The 15,485-nt window shown below is 44.8% G+C and overlaps 1 protein-coding gene across 5 annotated transcripts in view; it reads left to right on the forward strand.

Annotated features, from left to right (window-relative positions):
* Positions 1 to 15,485, forward strand: part of usp36 (ubiquitin specific peptidase 36) — a 70,630-nt gene that overhangs the window by 35,582 nt on the left and 19,563 nt on the right. For all 5 annotated transcript variants that reach the window (XR_013547410.1, XM_078401349.1, XM_078401348.1 and 2 more), the window contains 7 exons: positions 486 to 556; positions 2,167 to 2,249; positions 3,950 to 4,061; positions 4,481 to 4,621; positions 5,655 to 5,755; positions 8,477 to 8,615; positions 9,616 to 10,203. Coding sequence is in view for 4 of the 5 variants with exons in the window: in XM_078401349.1 (XP_078257475.1) it covers positions 486 to 556; positions 2,167 to 2,249; positions 3,950 to 4,061; positions 4,481 to 4,621; positions 5,655 to 5,755; positions 8,477 to 8,615; positions 9,616 to 10,203 (1,235 nt within the window). In the remaining variant the exon portion in view is untranslated. The remainder of the gene's footprint in view (positions 1 to 485; positions 557 to 2,166; positions 2,250 to 3,949; positions 4,062 to 4,480; positions 4,622 to 5,654; positions 5,756 to 8,476; positions 8,616 to 9,615; positions 10,204 to 15,485) is intronic.

Below are 15,485 nucleotides of genomic sequence, written 5' to 3' on the forward strand. Positions count from 1 at the left end.
GTGACCAGTCAGAGGAAAATTCTTTGTTTTGCATACCCAAGGTATGTAAAGGGTCGCCACATAAAGGGCGCTGACAAAGTTACCCCACGCCGGGTCCTCCTTTGTTCATTCCCCACCTCCCTCACGGCGGCCCCCGCACTTTATTCTTCCAAAGTGGCATTCGTGGCATCCAATTGCATAAACAACCCTCAACCTTCATCCTCTTGAGGGCTGGGAGAGAAGAGAATTCTCTCATTTCTTGTGCATGTTTTTGCTTTTGAAAACTAAGTCAAGAGGGCAAAGCAGAGAGCATCTGGTGAATAGTTTACACCATGGAGGAGCCTTTACCTTAAGGATGCATTGACTTAGTATAGGAAAATGATTAATTGTTACCAGCTTGTAAGAAGACTGGCAAAATTAGAGTAAAGATTTTCCGCACTGCATTTAATGTCTATTAACTATTATCATGTTTTTGCTTTTGATCTCTCCACTCCCTGTGTCCAAAGTTAAGTGTTCCTCCTGCAAGAGTGTATCAGATACCTATGATCCTTATTTGGATATTGCTCTCGAAATAAGGGTATGTACGTCTTTCTGAAGGATAAATCAGTAATTTTGATAAATGTTATGAATGCAATGCAGGGGTGGGTTTTTTTAGATTTAGAGATACAGCGCGGAAACAGGCCCACTGGGTCCGCGCCGCCCAGCGATCCCCGCACATTAACACTATCCTACACACTCTAGGGACAATTTTTTACATTTGCCCAGCCAATTAACCTACATACCTGTACGTCTTTGGAGGTGGGAGGAAACCGAAGATCTCGGAGAAAACCCACGGGGAGAACGTACAAACTCCATACAGACTGCGCCCGTAGTCAGGATCGAACCTGAGTCTCCGGCGCTGCATTCGCTGTAAGGCAGCAACTCTACCACTGCGCCACCGTGGTTACCGCTCATGTTGAACCAAAAGGTGGATTGTGATCTTGCATTTCACTGTGAATGTTGAACTTGAGTGGGGCTTGCATTTTAGGTGGGAGTAACGTGAAGTGCAGCCTTGTCACTGAAGTTTTGCCTCCAGTGAGTCTGCCTTGGCTGCTTTTAGCTTTACGTAGACTGTAAAAAAAGTGATGAGGCCCAAGTTGGAGATGGTATTGTAATTAACTTTGTGCCAATTATACTTCATTATTACATTTATCAAATGCTCCTCTTTCCTTTATTTTAGAATGTAAATTTATTTAACAGCTGGGGAAAAAAAGAAGATAGATTTGTGACTAATGGGTATTTATTCAGTTTCTGAACTATATGTAGGTACCGAGTTATATAAACTAGGTTCCACATTTCTAATACTACCAAGGTGCTGCATTATTCCACAGTGTTGCAGACTGTTACATCTAAAGGTTGTATTTGATGTATTATTTCATTGTGTTCCCTACACAATAATATAGAAGTCCCCAGCTTTGCAGGGGCTTCATTCCTAGAAAACTGTCCACATAAGGCGTCACGGTGGCGCGACGGGAGAGTTGCCACCTGACAGCGCCAGAGACCCTGGTTCAATCCCGACTACACGTGCTGTCTCTACGGAGTTTGTACATTCTCCCTGTGATCGTGTGGGTTTTCTCCAGGTTCTCCGGTTTCCTCCCACACTCAAGATGTATAGGTTTATAGGTTAATTGGCTTTGGTGAAATTGTAAATTGTCCCTAGCGTGTGTTAGGTGGGGCTAGTTTATGGGTTGATCGCTGGTGGGCATGGACTCGGTGGGCCGAAGGGTCTGTTTATTATTAAACGGTATCTCTAAAGTCTAAATCACGCTTTCAATCATGCGCATGTGTTGAGAAATGCGAGTTTGAAAAAATGTAATTTGGATGTTTGTTTATTTACCTTTTCCACATAAATGTTATGATTTGGATCCCAGTATTTTGATAGTGATATGTAAATTCCGTGAGGTGAAATGATGTCGCTCAAATTTCTGTAACGCACAGGTCACCTGTAGAGTAGAACACGACGTGCAAGGTCGTACAAACCCAGAGTGGATTTGTCTGCAGATTGTTTAATTAACATGATGGAACACATTTGGAGATAGTGAAGGCATCTTACACACATAGCAATTTTTGGTTGGACTATAAATAGAATTAAACAAATGATTATTAAGCATCACTATTTCATCTGACCCATATTTACTTGTCTTCTAGCAAGCGCCGAACATTGTCCGAGCTCTTGAAGGCTTTGTGAAATCTGATTCTCTCAGCGGGGAAAACGCCTACATGTGTGCAAAGTAAGTGTTTTTTTAATTAACTAGTCATCGTAAACATTTGTGCAGAGCTCGGAAAGCATAATGTGTGTAGAAAGAAACTGCAGGTGCTGATTATAGACGCAGAGCGCTGGAGTAACCCAGCGGGTCATACAGCATCTCTGGAGAAAAAGGACGGGTGATGTTTCAGGTCGGGACTGAAGGAGCGTCCCCACCCGAAACGTCACCCATCCACACCTCCAGAGATGCTGCATGACCTGCTGAGTTGCTCCAGCACTTTGTGTCTATGTTCAGAAAGCATGGAGGTTCATTGAGTAAGTGTTGAATCTGTGTTGACTTGGAAGGTTCCAGGGTTGGTCTATTGTCTCAACAGGATGGGAGAATAAAAGGTTGAATGTGCCATCGACATGTGCGACAGGAGGAGTGAATGCGTCCTTTCCCACAACCAGCACTGATTCCTTCTAGGTCAAATGCAATTTCCTGCAGATCAATAATTTCTGCATTCAGCCTACCTCGGCAATTTGTGCCTTAAGCAGTGAAAGTCTGGAGTGCAGAGGTGCAAAGCGTGCACTTCAAAGACAATCATTTGTTTGTCTCTCTTGTGAGAGGTTATTTAAATTTAACACAACAGGGCGGCACGGTGGTGCAACGGTAAAGTTGCTGCCTTACAGCTGGGTACGATCCTGGCCACGGGCGCTGCTTGTATGGAGTTTGTACATTCCGAATCGAGGGATATGGAGAGAAAGCAGTAACGGGGCCCTGATTTTGGTATATATGCTATTTGCTAAAAGTTCTTTTTTGTTTGAACTTATTTGCATTCTGTTTTGAGAGGGAGCATATTACTTCATGTTTATACCTAATTATAGATAGTTCTACCATAATGTACATTTTCATAACATTGGACAACACTATTTGTATTGTGAGGGCCAAATTAATTGTAACACTATTTTAATTGGGGGAGTGAGACAACCGCTTAACTGTTACCTTAACAAATGGAGAAAAGGCTGTCTTGGAAGGAAAAAACTTTTTCCATGTAACCTTCCCTCAGTAATCGGACAACATTGCCTCTGAAGAACACTGTGTCAATTTGACCGCAGGTAGCCACTGAAATTATCATGCAATGGCTTCTATTGACACTTGTGCAGATACCTTATTAAACGGCGTAACAAACAGTCTTTATTTTTAGCTTGCCGTAACCAAACTATATATATTGCTATTAAAAATACCTTTTATTTTTGAAAATCCTATTTTTGTAACGTGATTTCTTTTTAATAACACGAGGCTTTCTTGGGTTATGCAATTATCACATTATAGCTGAACTATCTATGCAAGTGTATTTAAACCTGCTCAGTGTGCAAATTTTGTTCTTCACATCAGACATTATGTAAAGTTTTACAAGCCTGAGATTCTCCACACACTTGCTTTCCAGTACTTAGTTACTGCACAATCCATTACGTTTCTTGTAAAGAATGCATTGTTATGTTCAACATGCAATATTTGTGAGGTACTCTAAATGTATAAATTTAGCAGGATAAGATCAGTAGGTAATAAATATTTGAAACAAGTCTAAAACAATTATTAGTTGCAAGACCAGGTTGACAGTATTGTAGTCAGAATTTAGATTCTGTTTTGCCATTCTTGTTGAAGTCGGCAACAGTGTTAACTCTGAACTCTTTTAACTCATTCGGAAGATTGTTATTGACTGTAACAATATTTGTTTTCAGGTGCAAGAAGAAGGTACAAGCTACCAAACGCTTTTCCATTCACAGAGCGTCAAATGTTCTGACTCTTTCTTTGAAGCGATTTGCAAACTTCAGTGGTGGTAAAATCACAAAGGTGAATTCAATCTCATTTAATTATTTTAATAGCTTTGACATTTTGTTATGCTGCAGCCAAATGTTTGCCTTGTAAAAGCATAAACTAAGGGTGAAATATTATGCATCGTGACCCTTCATTTACCATTACAGAATTTTTGAATGGTTGTTGCTTTGCAGAATTTCTGAATCATAATGAAAGTTGGCAAATAAATGCGTTTACTCTATAAACACTTACTGAATCAAGTCAAAGTCTAGTTATCAGTTACATAAAAAGTTTCATTTATTGCGAGAACTTCTTGTGTGACTGGGATGGAATATGTTAAAATATGGTGAGCGATTATTTTGACATGTCCTGATAGAATTTTTGAATAATTTACATTTAGAGATAAAATTAACTCAAAGCTTTTTTGTTGTATTGTGTTCTGTGTGCTGTAACAGGACATTGGCTACCCTGAACATCTGAATATTCGTCCATATATGTCCCAGACTAATGGTGAGCCAGTCAATTATGCGCTGTACGCAGTGTTGGTACATTCTGGATACAGTTGCCATGCTGGACATTACTACTGTTATGTCAAGGTGAGGAAACACACGGTTAACTTCACAGCTCAAATATTTCCCCTTTCTGAAATATCGAAAATTCATTGAAATATTTTTAAATGCAATTACCCTCAAAAATATGAACAAATTGCCGTGCATTTGTATTGCTCATCTATCTTGTACAACATCCCACGCTAATTCTTTGAATAGTAACAAACCTGTTCATTTGTCTCCTACTGATTTAAGTTTTGACAATGAACCACTTTCAATACAGTTACTTTTTTTTTGTTTAAAGACAAGTGCGAAACAGGCCTTTCTGCCAACCAAGTCCGCGCCTACCAGTGATCCCCGTACACTAATGCTGTCCTAGGGACTATTTACAATTTTTACCGACGTCAAATTAACCTTCAAACCTGAAACCAGAGCACCCAGGGGAAACCCACGCGGTTAGGGGGAGAACGTACAAACTCCATACAGACAGCACCCGTAGTCAGGATCAAACCCGGATCTCCTACTCTTAGAGTAAGGAGGCAACTCTACCGCTGTGCTGCCCCTGACTAGTTGAGACTAGCCATTCATTTCAATATGAATTTACTCTTAAATATTGTCAGAAAAATAGTCTGCAATAGTGAACTAATGTTTAAATCCAGCATGGGATCTGCAATGATTTTTAAGATCTAAACTTACTTGTGGAATAAATGCCAAAATGTGGAGTTTACTTCTCCTCGGTAGCATTTGGTAATTAAAAACAAGATGTAAATCAGATAAAAGAATATAAAGTATAAGAAACTAACTGCAGATGCTGGTACAAATCGATTTATTCACAAAATGCTAGAGTAACTCAGCAGGTCAGGCAGCATCTCGGGAGAGAAGGAATGGGTGACGTTTCGGGTCGAGACCCTGCTGAGTTACTCCAGCATTTTGTGAATAAAAAGAATATAAAGGTTCACTAGAACCTTCCAAGTGGGTGATTTAAGACTGGTGGCAAAAGCATGTAAGCTGACGTTACTCAGCTGATGTATTCCAGATGATGATTTCCCCAGAATGTGAATGTTGCATTGTTTTCTTTCAGGCCAGCAATGGGCAGTGGTATCAGATGAATGACTCAATGGTTCATTGTAGTAACATCAAGGTGGTCCTGAACCAACAGGCTTATGTACTTTTCTATTTGAGGTTGGTGTTACTAAATGTATTTTGTCATTCTTGTTGCTTCCTCTATTTAGTATGTATTGGTTGAAATTGTTCCGTAAGGAATTATTTGGGACCAAGATAAAAAATAAGTATGCGTTTAGTTACTTTAGAGAATTGGGCCCCTCGGCACCGAGTCTGCGCTGACCAGCGATCTACGCACACTAACAATATCCTACACACTAGTGAGAATTTACAATTTTATCAAAGCCAATTAACCCACAAACCTGTACGTTTTTGGAGTGTGGGAGGAAACTGGAGCACTCGGAGAAAATCCACACATCACTGGGAGAACGTACAGACTTCATACAGACAGCACCTGTGGTCAGGATCGAACCCGGTGTCTGGTGCTGTAACATAGAAACATAGAAAATAGGTGCAGGAGTTGGCCATTCAGCCCTTCGAGCCTGCACCGCCATTCAATATGATCATGGCTGATCATCCAACTCAGTATCCCGTACCTGCCTTCTCTCCATACCCCCTGATCCCTTTAGCCACAAGGGCCACATCTAACTCCCTCTTAAATATAGCCAATGAACTGGCCTCAACTACCTTCTGTGGCAGAGAATTCCACAGATTCACCACTCTCTGTGTGAAAAAAAACTTTCTCATCTCGGTCCTAAAAGACTTCCCCCTTATCCTTAAACTGTGACCCCTTGTTCTGGACTTCCCCAACATCGGGAACAATCTTCCTGCATCTAGCCTGTCCAACCCCTTAAGAATTTTGTAAGTTTCTATAAGATCCCCCCTCAATCTTCTAAATTCCAGCGAGTACAAGCTGAGTCTATCCAGTCTTTCTTCATATGAAAGTCCTGCCATCCCAGGAATCAATTTGGTGAACCTTCTCTGTACTCCCTCTATGGCAAGAATGTCTTTCCTCAGATTAGGAGACCAAAACTGTACACAATACTCCAGGTGTGGTCTCACCAATGCCCTGTACAACTGCAGCAGAACCTCCCTACTCCTATACTCAAATCCCCTCGCTATGAATGCCAACATACCATTCGCTTTCTTCACTGCCTGCTGCACCTGCATGCCTACTTTAGGCAGGAACTCAAGAGACTAAGTGCATTGAGATAGCGGTAAATACAGGTGCTCCCCGGCTTACGATGCTTCGACTTGCGATATTTCGACTTTGCGATGGTGTAAACGGCAGCGACCCTTAGCGAGCCGCCGCTCGCTTCCGGCCACGTGATCGCGTGTATTCAATGCAATTCGACTTTAAATATTTTCGATTTACAATGGGTTTCGCGGAACGGAACCCCATCGTAAGCTGAGGAGCACCTGTATTAAATACAATATGTTCCAGAGGGAGAAGGGAAAATATCAAAGTGGTCGGTTCATCAAAATATAGAGAAATTGTCTATATCAATCTTGGTCCCAATCAAGGAATTTTCATTCACGGTCCCACATAATACTTTATGGTAACCAAAACCTAAATGCTGCAAGAACGCAGCCTGTGAAGCAGCATCTGTGAAAGAGACACCAGCTAATGTTTTGGTTCAGGGACCCATCCTCAAAACTGGGGAAAGAACGGAGTTACAGCTATCGAAGGTAAGCTTGGAGGAAGAGATCCAGTTTGACTAGCTGAGTTTTTCCAGCGTTTCTGTGAATGTTTTAGATTTTAGCATCTGCTGTTTGGTTCGCTTTCTAAAACTTATTTGTTCCTGAAATAAGGTTGAGATAAATGGAGAGGTCACAGTGTGGCAAAATTGCACAATAGGCTGCTCCTGTACTCATTTGAACTTGCTTGCACCTTTTTCACGCAAAGGGTGGTAGGTGTATGGAACGAGCTGCTGGAGGATGTAGTTGAAGCAGAGACTATCGCAACGTTTAAGAAGCATTTAGACGGCCGCATGGATAAGACAGGTTTTGAGTGATATGTGCTAAATGCAGGACTGGTGAAGATGGGACATGTTGGTCGGTGTGGGCAAGTTGGGCTAAAGGGCCTGTTTCCACACTGTATGATGGCACTGGGCCTGTACTCGCTGGAATTTAGAAGAATGAGGGGGGACCTCATTGAAACAGACAGAATAGTGAAAGGCTTGGATAGAGTGGACGTGGAGAAGATGTTTCCACTAGTGGAAGAGTCTGGGACTGGAGGTCATAGCCTCAGAATTAAATGGTGTTCTTTTAGGAAGGAGATGAGGGGGAATTTCTTTAGTCAGAGGGTGGTGAACCTGTGGAATTCTTTGCCACAGAAGTCTGTGGAGGCCAAGTCGGTGAATATATTTAAGGCAGGGGTAGATTCTTGATTAGTACAGGTGTCGGGTTATGGGGAGAAGGCAGGAGAATGGGGTTAGGAGGGAGTGATAGATCAGCCATGATTGAATGGTGGAGTAGACTTGATGGGCCGAATGGCCTAATTCTGCTCCTATCACTTATGATCTTATGAATTCCATTTTTACACCAGCTTTTGGTCAAGACTGTAGCTAATGTAAAATAAGAAGTTTTAAAAATTCTAATCAATAAAATTATTGTGTTTCCATATGGTTTATGAAATGTGAATTGAACAAACTGGCAGTCAAATGATTCACAAATAATCACAAAGCAAATGACATGTATGTTACTTGAATGTTCTTTACAACAAATAGTGGGTCCATATGAACCTAGTCGTGAAGCAATTATGATTGATTTCTTATCTCAGGTGTTGTGTAACTTGAACAATCATTTTGCTTTTAACTTGAAACTGGTTCAATGTTGCAGGATGCTGAACCCCAAGAATAGCGTGGATGAAGCGCCGAAGCAGAATTCTTCTCAGCCAACCATCAGAACCAGCAATGGCACAACCATGCCAAAGAAACCAGTACAGAATGGATATTTTAGCTCTCCTCAGATATCAAAGGTCAGCTCATAGACAACGTTGTAAACCTCATGTTCTTGAGTATGAAGTAGTAAAGCCTACTTTTACCTTGAAAGGACGCAAAATGCTGAAGAACTCAGCAGATCAGGCAGCATCTCTGGAGAACATGGATTGGTGATGGTTGTGTCGTGACCCTTCTTCAGACCGGTCTCGACCCGAAACTTCACGCGCCCGTGTTCTCCAGAGATGCTGCCTGAACGGCAGCACTTTGTGTCCTTTTGTGCATGAACTAGCATCTGCTGTTATTAGTTTCTACTTGTTTTCCTTGCGCGTTTTTCCAGCTTTGCTCTAAATGCAATGGGGTTTTTTCATTGCTTCAGTTACTTCAGTGGTAGTCTGTTCCACTTAGAGTAAAACATTTCTCGTGAATTTGTCTCTGGATTTTGTTAATAACTACCTTGCATGCAAAGCTCTTGATTTTGATATTTCCCAAAGTGGAAACATCTTTGAAGACTCTTCACTGTTACCCTCAGTCCCCGGGAGAAGGATGCCCCAACCTGATCAGTTGCCTTGATGCATGCGACCGCCCTTTTCCCTTGGCTTCGTCACTTTTATAACATGGAGTCCAAACTGTCTACGAGTGTGGTCTAATTAAGGTTCAAGTTGAAGTTAATGTCTTCGCTTTAATAGAAATGATATTTTCTCTTGCTTTTTATCTAAGGTCTTATTAATTTGTCTTGTTAGTGATCTGTGTGATCTGAATTCCTTGGATCTTTTGCAATCCTACTCCATTTAGTTTCTTATTTTCACAGGAGTAAATGGCCAATTTTAATTTCCTGCAAAAATGCGCCATCTCATCCTTCAGATTCATATTGCAAATGCACCCTCCATTCCAATAAGTTTATTGATGCTGGCTTGTACTTTATCACAATCTTTCATACTTTTTTGCTTCACTTTCTAGAATTGTTATTTACTAATTGTACTTCTGGTTCTCGGGTCCAAATCTTTTATGTAAACAAGGTATTTGTATTGTTTAATATAGAAACCAGAGTCTCAGCACGCAAAACTGCAAGCTTCTGGGAATGTTGGTGTGCCAGTGCCAAGATCCACTACGAACCAGTCACCCAGGCTTCCAGGGAAACCATCGAACCCACAGACTTTCTTCGACGAATCACTGAAGAAGCTTAAGAAATCTTTACCTCAGCTGCAACCAAAATCTTCTCAGGGCCAGTCAGCTAATGGTTCAAGTGGCAGCAGACCGCCGTTGGTGGAAAGTAAAAAGGTTTCTGCACCAGAAAGCAAGGAACTACCTACATCTGCCTCATTGAAGTCATTGGCAGCAACTGGTGGAGCTGAGCTGAAAGGAAAAGAAAGCGCCCAGAACCAGCAGAAGGGGAATTGCAGCCCGAAATGTGCCGTGAATGGCAGCAATACCACAAAGAATAATCAACAGTCTGAGCCAGAAGAGTCCGATCCTGAATCTCAGGCACATAGCTCGGGTAATGAGAGGACTGAGAGCAGTGCTGAGGAGCAGGGACTGTCCAAAATAAAGCCCCAGTTACTTGCGGAAGAGCAATCCAGTACCATGTCACCACCGCCAGCAAAGAGGCTCGCACTTTCAGCCAAAAAGGTGGGTGTGTGTTCTGGGATACAGCAATTGTTCTATAAGTAAGTGGATATTGATCTTTGTACATTGCTGCTCAGATTACATTGTTGTCACAGGTGAATATATTAACAGTACTATTCTGAACCAATGCAGTGGCCTCTGCCATTGAACTTTTTTTTGTTAACATAATGGTTTGAAAAGACAGAAGCTTTTTTTAACTTGAGGCATTTATAGTGCTGACCTTAAATATAAGCTAGTTGGACAAGAGTAGCACTGATTCCAAGTGGCTTGGGTTATTTCATGATTGCGGACAACAACTTAACCTTAAACTCTCCATTAAATGAACTCTACCTCCTTCCTCATTTCATTTAAAAAAATGTTCTTCCAGTGATACCAAAGATTGTTAATTTATCTGGGTTGATTGTTTCCCCCTTTTCTCACCCAAACCCCTGCCCCCTTACTCTATTTTTAAAAAAATGGCTTTTACTTAACTTCCTTTGATATTAAGTAATCAGTCTGAAGAAGGGTCTCGACCTGAAACGTCACCCATTCCTTCTCTCCCGAGATGCTGCCTGACCTGCTGAGCATCTGCAGTTATTTTCTTGTACTATATATTCCTTTGATATACAATGGAATTCAAACAGAATTTGTGAAAAATAATGGGCTTGAACCCGCATCCTTTGCCTTGGGATAGTTTCCTGATGCCATGCCATGAAGTGGGAAATATCCAAAACTGACCCAATTTCACTTTATTAAATGACAGAAACATGATGCAGAAACAAATATTTTAAGGCGTGGTTGACTATCACGTACATCTGAATTTGCCTTTCTCTCTTAAACTCATGACCGTTTATAGTTGGTTTTGTTCATCTCTTTCAGTGGTTGGCAGCAACATGTAGAAGGTTAGGTTTCATCATCACAAAGCGTTTTATACATGGTTAGGTGGGGGGCGGGAGGTGGGGGAGATAGTTGGCAAGATGAAGGATCACTCTTAAGAATTATTATTCAATTCAAATTCATTTACCTTAAATTCAGTTCCTCTCTTCCTTCATTGCGTACCTTAATTGCTCTTCAGGTTGTCATCAACTGTTGCTTTGAATCACTGAAGACCATTGGAGCAATGCCTCATGAAGTATGATTAGGTAACAGGCCCCAACATTTTGATTTGGCGACAATGAAAAATTGGCATTATATTTCCAAATCAGACATGGGATTTATAGATAGTGGTACTTCCAACTATGTGCTTCTATTGAGGATGTGGATTTGGAGATACCATTGAAATCTTGGCTGAACCTTAAGTTGTAGATGACATATTGTACTTGGTGTTCCATCCAAGGAAGGAATGATGGAAGTATATAAATCTATTGGGTTCCTTTGCATAGGAAGGAACAACTGATGCTGGTTTAAACCGAAGATAGACACAAAAAGCTGGAGTAACTCAGCAGGTCAGACTGCATCTCTGGAGAAAAGGAACAGGTGACCTTTCGGGTCGACACCTTTCTTCAGACTGAGAGTCGGGGAAAGGGAAACGAGAGATATAGACGGTGATATAATTTGCTCTGTATCTTGTAGGGGTTTCGTTCCCTTTGCTCCACTTCGGGCCCAACTGCCCGAGTGATTCCCTTGTCGGTGGGTCAAATGGCCGCCCCGGCCACCACTCCACTCCAGCGGTTCCCAAGAGAGAATACAAAAGGATGAGTGGGCGTTTCGAGGCGCCCGGATTCCCCTGGGTTCTAGACCTCGGAATTATGGTGGGATATGATAAAAGGTTGACTTGACCAGAGCGTGCTGATGAGAGAAAACAGAAACCCAGACGGACTCAAAGCGAGTCTAAAATTTACAGGCTTTATTAAACAAATGGGGCAGAGGGGTGCTCTGCCCCCAGAGCGGGGCTACCCATCTGGAAAGCAAAAACACCTCCTTGCCTCCACATTGCTATCCGCCTCCCTGCACTCCCATGTATCTATACAAAACCCTATATCCTATTACCAAACACTAACTACATCTACTCACACGCAAACCAATGCTATATACAACGCCACCCGTCTCCGGGCGGCCAACTCATAACTGGTCCCCGTCACGCTGGGGCCACCCCTCTGGTGGGCCCACCCGTGCAGGCCAGAACTCCTCCTGACGAGGGGCCTGACTGCCCCTCACTTCCCTTTGCACTACGGGGTTTCGAGATACCCCTATGTTCCCTGCGGAGACTGGGCTCCCTCCAGCCGCACTCCGTAGCCACCCTCCTTCCCGGCCCTCCTGTGGCAGGCCCTAGCCCTAGGTTTAATTAGGGATGGGAACCACCTTACTGGGGGTTTAGTGACCCTGTTACTCCTACGTCTGACTGGGGGTTCCCACACCAGAGGTGATACCTCCATCTCCTCTGCTTCTGCTAGTTCTGCCTCTCGTAGGCAGTCTACGGTACCTGCCTGCGGAGGGCTGGAGTCAGCATCCTTCCCTGCTGCTTCCAGTCCTCGCTCTGGGACACAGCAGGCTACTTCAGGCTGACTACCTGTGGGCTCGCCTGGCTCCCCTATGGTTTCCACATCAACCCGGGTCTGTTCGTGATCCTGTTCCCTGACATGTACCCCTTTCTTACTTTTCCCTGCCCTTGTGGGGTCGAACAATTTACACTGGTTAATGTGGAACCATTTGACTCTACGGGGAAGCTGAATGGCGTACACCATGGGACTGGCCTTGTCCACTATGTTGTATGGGCCAGCATACAAGGGTTCGAACACCCCTACCCTAGCATATCTCATGACCATTACCTGGTCCCCCACTGCCCACTCGCAATGCCTGCGAGGCTCCAGCAGTAGCTTTTTTCTTTGGTGCTGGGCCCCCATGTTTCTGGCTGCCTGCCAGTGAACCTGCCTAAGCTGTTCAAATAGCCTCTTGGCGAACTTGTCCCGGTTCACTTCCCTGAGCTGTCCCTCTGTTAGGGCTGGGACCATAACGTGCATGGGTGTTCTCATGACCTGGCCCGTCATAAGCTCATGGGGAGAGTACCCCGTACTCCTGGACTGGCTGGCCCGAATCCCCATAAGGACCAGGGGTAAAACCTCCACCCACCGGTTGGGTGAGTCTCCTGTTTCCTTCCTTATCCTTTCCTTTATTGTCCGGTTCAACCGCTCTACCGGACCTGAGGACTGGGGGTGGTAGGCCACATGCCACTTGGCCTTGACGCCCAGTATTCCAAGGGTGGACTGCATGACCTGTCCTGTGAAATGGCTCACCTGATCTGACTCCATGAACTGTGGGAGTCCCCACCTGGTGAACACCTCCCTAACCAGGATTTTTGCCGTACCCACAGAGGTGGCTGCTCTGCACGGGAAGGCCTCTACCCATTTTGAGAACACATCCACAAGGACTAAGCAGTACTTGTAACCCCCTTGAGCGGTTGGAAGGGGTCCGATGTAGTCGATTTGAATCGACTGCCATGGCCCCTCCACCCTCCTGATGTGTCCCATAGAAACCTTCCTTTTCTGGGGGTCTGGGGCGCAAACCAGACAGCTTGCGCAATAGTCGCGAACGTCTCCCCTGAGCCCTGGCCACCATCCTGCCATCTCTACTCGCTGCCATGTGGTCTCTGGCCCGGGGTGACCTGCCCCTGGACCCTCATGGGCTAGTTTTAAAAATTCCCTTCTGTTCAGGGAAGGCACTACCCACTTATCTCCCTTGAATAACATGCCTTCCTTTACTGACATGTCTTTACCCCCATATGGTCCCTCTATCTTCTCCTGCCTGCAAAGGGCTGCTGAGGCAGCCTTTAAAATGGGGTCTTGTGCCTGGACCGTGGTCAGGTCCGGGGCCAAAACCACTCCCGCACTCCTTTTCTCGAGGCTGCTCCCTGGCTGCAGCTACCTGTCCTTCCTTATAGGGGTCCCATGCTTTCCCACTCCTGGCTCCTTCTCTGGCCAAGCGATCCGCCCTCTGATTTCCCTCGCCCCTTGGCTCCGTTTTGGAATGGGCCTCACCTTATGGATATATCTATCCCCGCCCTTCCCTACGGCTGCTACAATCCTCTCTAATAGGGGTTTAGTGGTCAGGGGCTTCCCGTCCGATGAGGTGTAACCTCGGCGAGACCAGATGGCCAGATATTCCGTGCAGGAATTGCATGTGAACATGCTGTCCGAACATATGGTGTATGGAGTGGGGAAACGCTCGGGATGGGTCACCACGTACATTACCGCCGCCAGCTCGGCCTGCTGGGCGCTTAACGTATGTGGGAGTTTAAGGGCTAGGGCTATCTCCGCCTCGGGGTCCCAGATCCCACAGCCTGTGAGCCTTATGCCCTCGGGCACGATACTGGACCCGTTCACGTATATTTCCTTACCCGTGGGATGTAACCCTGCTCTAAGCCCAAAGTCCACCTCCCATACCCCTTCCACCGAGCAACGGTGTGGCTCCCCTGGGTACATCAAATTGGCTGCGAGCTTGGGCTCGCATAGCCACTCAACCCGTAAGGCCATTTGGGAAAGGAGAAGGGTCCAGCGAGTGATCCTCGCACTGCTTACGGTCCCATCCTTAATCCGACCGTCCAGCAGCATCTGGGTTGGAGTATGGTGGGTCAGGAGGGTGATGGGAGACATTCTTATGAAGACCTGTACCCTCTTCACCGCCCAGTATGTGGCTAGCAGGTGCCGCTCACAGTTTGAATAGGACCTTTCTACATCTGTGAGGACTCTGGAGGAATACACCACTGGCCTTAACTTGCCGTGCCGTTCCTGGAGGAGCACTGCGGCTACCTCCAGGAAAAATTCCTCCCTGTAGTCGATGGCTCCCAGAGCTGGGGCCTTTTGCAGGTCCTGCTTCAAATGGACGAATGCCGACTCGCATTGTTCATCCCGCTCCCACTCTACCCCTTTGCGTAGCAGCCGGAGCAGAGGTGCTGCGGTCGCGGCATAGTCCTCTATAAAGTCTCGGCAGTAGCCCGTGACTCCCAGAAATGACCTTACCCCCCCCCACGTCCGTTGGGACTGGGGGTTCCTGCACTGCCTGCCTTCTTGCTGTATCAATACCCCTTTCTCCGGCCCTGGGTTAGTCCCAAGAACTTTACCTCTTGTAACCCTATCTGTGCCTTCTTGGGATTTACTTTTAAACCGCTCTTACAGAGCAGCTCCAGCAGTTCGTTTACTAGGGGCCCATGTTCCTCACTGGTGTCCGTGAATAGCAAAATATCGTCCACATACTGGACGACCTTGTGGGGCTCACTGAATGCCTTTAAACATTCCGCCGTACATTGGTGGAAAATGCTGGGGCTATTGTGGAACCCTTGGGGAAGACAGTTCCACGTGTACTGCTGCCCC

This window comes from Rhinoraja longicauda, chromosome 6 (assembly GCF_053455715.1).
Source record: "Rhinoraja longicauda isolate Sanriku21f chromosome 6, sRhiLon1.1, whole genome shotgun sequence".
Lineage (NCBI taxonomy): Eukaryota > Metazoa > Chordata > Chondrichthyes > Rajiformes > Arhynchobatidae > Rhinoraja > Rhinoraja longicauda.